We start from the raw sequence: 4,780 nt of genomic DNA on the forward strand, positions 1-4,780 counted from the left end.
CGGTTTCCAAGTGGCTTTTACCATTACACCACCATATATTGAAAGTAAAATGCAATTTATGCAAAATAGTAAACTACAATATACCAACATCTATGTTATCGACAGAATATGCAGCACAACACTATTGAACACGACTACGTAAATTGGTAAAAAATGAAAAATACTTAATAATGACTGGATCAAATGGCCAACAGCAGATTATAATATGACTACAGCATAATAAAGCAAAATTAATAACACTTTTTGCCCTTATGTACAGGGTTTAAGCAAATATATCAGGTTTTTTGTTTACTTACCGATGGAAGCTGATGATTTCAGTTTCATTTTCTTTACGAGAAGAATGAGATTTACACCCCACAATTACGCAGGCCATTGCTTGTTCCTAGGGCTATATTTTACTTAAACAGCACTGTGTATTTATTAAAATTAACAACAATAATGTTACACAACATGTAGCCACTTTAGAAAAGTACGCGCTGAAGTATAACGTAACTAAATTGTGTGAGCGCGTTTGTGACATTGTTTTGAGATTGGCAAGTTGGAACATTTGACATTTTATTTGCTTTTTCATTCGGCATCATAAAGATGACCAAAGGTAACCATTTGATTATTTTAAAGTGTACGCAAGCCGACCTTAGCAACATAATATTTGTCTCGTTCTTTTCAACGGTTTTGGCCTATTTGAAAAAATAGGATAAGTATATGAGGGTAATTTAGATTCCTTCTATGCTTGTTCTTGTTCTGAGAGTAAATCAAACCAAAAAAAAAAAGGTCTATGGTTGACATCTGATCTAAGTTGTCTCTGATGCTAGTTGTGACAGGACAAGATTTTATTTGATTGTAATTTGTATTCCTGAATTCAGTAAAAAGGGATCGGCCTCCATCAGAGTACTTTGTAATAAAATAAACTGATTACTCATATCAAGGTTTATGGATAATATAAATGAAGAAAATATAGAAGAATTGTCAGCAATGGACAGGAATTCCGAGTCATCGCGACTAGTCGCTCCAAATAATACCACAAAAACGAGTTACTTAAATCTCGTCAGTAACATCTGTGCATTGATATTTTTGGGGATCATCATGTTCTGCTGCTTCAAAGACGGTGTTACACTTTTTTCATTTCATCCAACTCTGATGTCACTGGGGGTAAATATTATTATTATAATTTATAGAAAATACAATGAGTAAATTTATAATGGCTTCTAGAATTAGTATTTGAGGATTCGTCCATGAACACGCCTACCAAAAGCATAGAGAGATAAGTTGTTCTGTGTTTGGACAAATTTAAAACAACCCCCTTTATTTTTAGATAAAATTTAATTTATTTCAAACAAATGTAGTTAAATGGAATTATTTGGTAGGTGCATAGGGCTTGCAAATGGGTTAAAAGCCAAGTAGGGTAGGTGTCTCTCTGGATGATTCTAAATTGGACCTGGCTGGGTAGGAACACATTGCTACCAAATTTGTTGTCTGTAGATTAGAAGTACAAAATAATGATTGGTAAAATGGACAACAAATTATTTGACGTAATTTATTTATTAATGCTAAAAACTGCTATATACTTACACTTTACTGTCATATTTTTATATGGATAGGCAGTGTAAAATGAATAATCTAATATTATCTTTAATTTAATTACTTAATTCATATAATAAATCATTTTTGTAATAAGTTCGCACTTCTCAGCATGGGGCATTAAGACATAATTGATTATAAATATTAATCTGATGTTTGACTACTAGCTATAGTCCATTTATGTTAAGAAAATAGAGTCATCAGTGCAACTGAAGGGTAAAAGTTTATTCATAGAGTAAATATCTGAATCCAAATTTGTAATAAAAATTATGCAAAAAAATAATCTTAATTATTTCAAATTAAAATATATTCATAATATATTTTAATCAATTTCACTAACCAGACACACCACATGCTCTTTATTTGTCACTGATGTGATATCATTAGTAGTTAGTAAATATAAATTTTGTGTGATTCCTTGTATGCTCTTCACATTGACATTTTAATCATGCAGTTTAAAGTAGGCTTTTAGAAAATTGAATATAACTTTTCTTACTCCTGTTAATCATCGGTCCACCTTTATTATTACCAATAATAATTGGTAAGTTATTCATTTTTTAAATCTGCATTTGGGTCTGCCTTGACCAATTCCTCCAGACTTGACTTAATAATTGCTTGTGATGTATTTCATTGTTGGGTGTGGCTAAGTCACAGAAAATAATGACTCACTATTTTCTTCTTGTGAATATACTATAAGTCATGTGAAATTACAATATTGCAATGTCTACACACAATTAAAATATAGAATACAAAAAAACTTTATACTAACATCATTATATTATGGTATAATTTGTAGGCTGACAATTACCTCTATGTGAACTGACCGGACAAATTTCCATCTGACATGAAATCTTTACGAGTTTTTTTTTCAGTGGGTAATCATTATGACATCAGCTATCAACGCAATAACACCAGGAGATCTTGCCACAGAGTGGATGCCAATAAGACTGCGGAGTGCTCGACATTGGGTTCTGCAAGTATTTGGTGGAATAATAATACTTGTAGGATTCTTAATAATATTGTCAAACAAAATTATCAATGACAAGCCACATTTCACTACCCTGCATGGAAAATTTGGACTAGCGGCACTAATTTTTATGTTATCTACAATGATTGGTGGTATAGGCGCTCTGTATAGTTTGAAACTAAAACATTATCTTGCACCAATTTACACAAAATTGATACATGCTTCAGTAGGTTTGGTTACATTTGTTTTGGGGGTAATTGCCATATGTCTTGGATTATTCTCCCATTGGTGGAAATTTGGAGATGCCCTAAGATACACATGTTTTACTTTAGTTCTTTTCATCATGTTGTTCACTATCCTAAGACCATGCTTAAAATATACTTCAGGGTCAAAGAACGATTTGAAAACGCAAATTAATGAATCAATATGAATAATTAAAACCATCTAGATAAATTAAGCTTGACTATGTTGTTCTTGCATACCTATTGTGATATTTTGCTATATTTGTCATTCCCTGTAAAATTTATATATATGCGCTATCTTTTCCAAGCGACTTCGCTGGCGTTTTTCGGAAGTCCGCAATTTTTTTCCAGGACAAAAAGTCCTATATCCTTGCCAGGGTCTCAGAATATCTTTATACCAAATTTTATCACAATTCATTGAATAGATTTCCTCGATAAATGGGCTATCCAACATTGAAAGATTTTTTCAATTTGAGCCAGTTTTTCTGAGATTAGTTTGCTCAAACAAAGAAACAAACATTCTTAAGTTTTATATCATTAATAATAATACATAATTTATATTTTTTATTTGTGATAATTTTTTTGGTGCTGTTTTGTAAAAGTATAAGAATGGTGTATATTTTCCTTTATTCGATACAGATCCACAGATTTGTTGTGGGCCTTGTGGTTATGACATAAATTATATATATTTTTAAGTGTGACTAATACTATTATTTAATTGAAAACTATGATATAGTGCAAGTAAAATCTATATACTGATGTAGAAAGGTAAGATATACGATTTATTGATATAAATACACACAGCTATTAAGTAGTGTCAATGAATATGTCTTTAGATAAATTTAACATAAGGGAGGTCGCTCACGGCCGAGTTTGATGCAGCAATGCAGTAGTGTTGCGATTCCAAAATTGTCACGATTCATTCGCGGTAGTCCGCATTCGCCCAAATCTACGATTTTCTATCGCTACAATCGCAATGCTGTGGCGCTTCAGTAGGAATGCTGTCGCTTTGCAAACGAGCAGCTGTCGCGACGCAACATGTCAACACCTATACAGAATTCAACGTGAACGCCACAATTGCGAGATGGACTAGTTAGAGAAATTTGCTTAAGTTAGCATAGTTTACAATTACAATGCTGTCGCGCGGCTGTGTAGCTACCGAAGTACGTTGCAAGCGCCACGAATGTTATACTAATTATACAGACACTCGTGAAGTACACAAAACGCGCGACAGTATCGCTGCAAAAATTCCCCGTGGGCGACCTCCCTAAAACGATAGTATCTTATTACTATCCGACTTCAATAAAAGGAAGAGGTTAACAATTCGAAATGTATTTTTTAAAATTTATGTTAAGTATATTATTCTTTTCATTATTCAATACACATTTATTATTGTAATGTGAAATGATCTTCTGAATGTACCTTATAAGGGAATAGAATTTAGAATGGATGTAGAGTAATTAATATGTATATGAAAAACCAGCGTTATTATTTATGGTTGGATGGTGTCAAATATATTGGTAGATTAGTCTATATAAAAGTGAGCACGTATATTATGTAAGAATGTTAAGATGTGCAGCAAGCTGCTGTACTATGTGAAGTGTTTTCTCTCTGACTTAGAAAATTTTGTGCTAAAATTATAGGTAAATGGCCGAATCCTAAATATTTAGAAGCAAATTGTATTTGATAACTATTTTCACCATAATATGATATACATGTGGCATTTTTTTAAATATTAGTAAGTACTTATATCTTATAAAGAACAAATTTAAAACTAATTTCAAATTTCCATCACTATGGGAACAAGCCACATAATCTTGCCAAAGAAGAGTTTCTCAAAATATGTGTATTTTGTTGATAAGTTTTTAGCTATACAAATAAATGTTTACATAGGTACCTATTGGTAGATATAGATGGAGTTTTTTTATGTTTTGTGTATAACAGTGGTAGGTACAGGTATTTGTTGGTAAAATTAGATATGTAAGTATATAAA

At 31.8% G+C, this 4,780-nt stretch overlaps 1 protein-coding gene across 1 annotated transcript; it reads left to right on the top strand.

Moving 5' to 3' along the window:
- Window positions 1-788: 788 nt before the first annotated feature.
- On the top strand, window positions 789-3,651 carry LOC115445841 (cytochrome b561 domain-containing protein 2). Its single transcript, XM_030172303.2, is given in 3 exon segments — window positions 789-1,149; window positions 2,451-2,910; window positions 2,913-3,651. Coding segments are annotated over 3 exon segments (729 nt in total). The 5' UTR covers window positions 789-930; the 3' UTR covers window positions 2,963-3,651.
- Window positions 3,652-4,780: the final 1,129 nt, after the last annotated feature.

This window comes from Manduca sexta, unplaced genomic scaffold, assembly GCF_014839805.1.
Source record: "Manduca sexta isolate Smith_Timp_Sample1 unplaced genomic scaffold, JHU_Msex_v1.0 HiC_scaffold_1104, whole genome shotgun sequence".
Taxonomy (NCBI): domain Eukaryota; kingdom Metazoa; phylum Arthropoda; class Insecta; order Lepidoptera; family Sphingidae; genus Manduca; species Manduca sexta.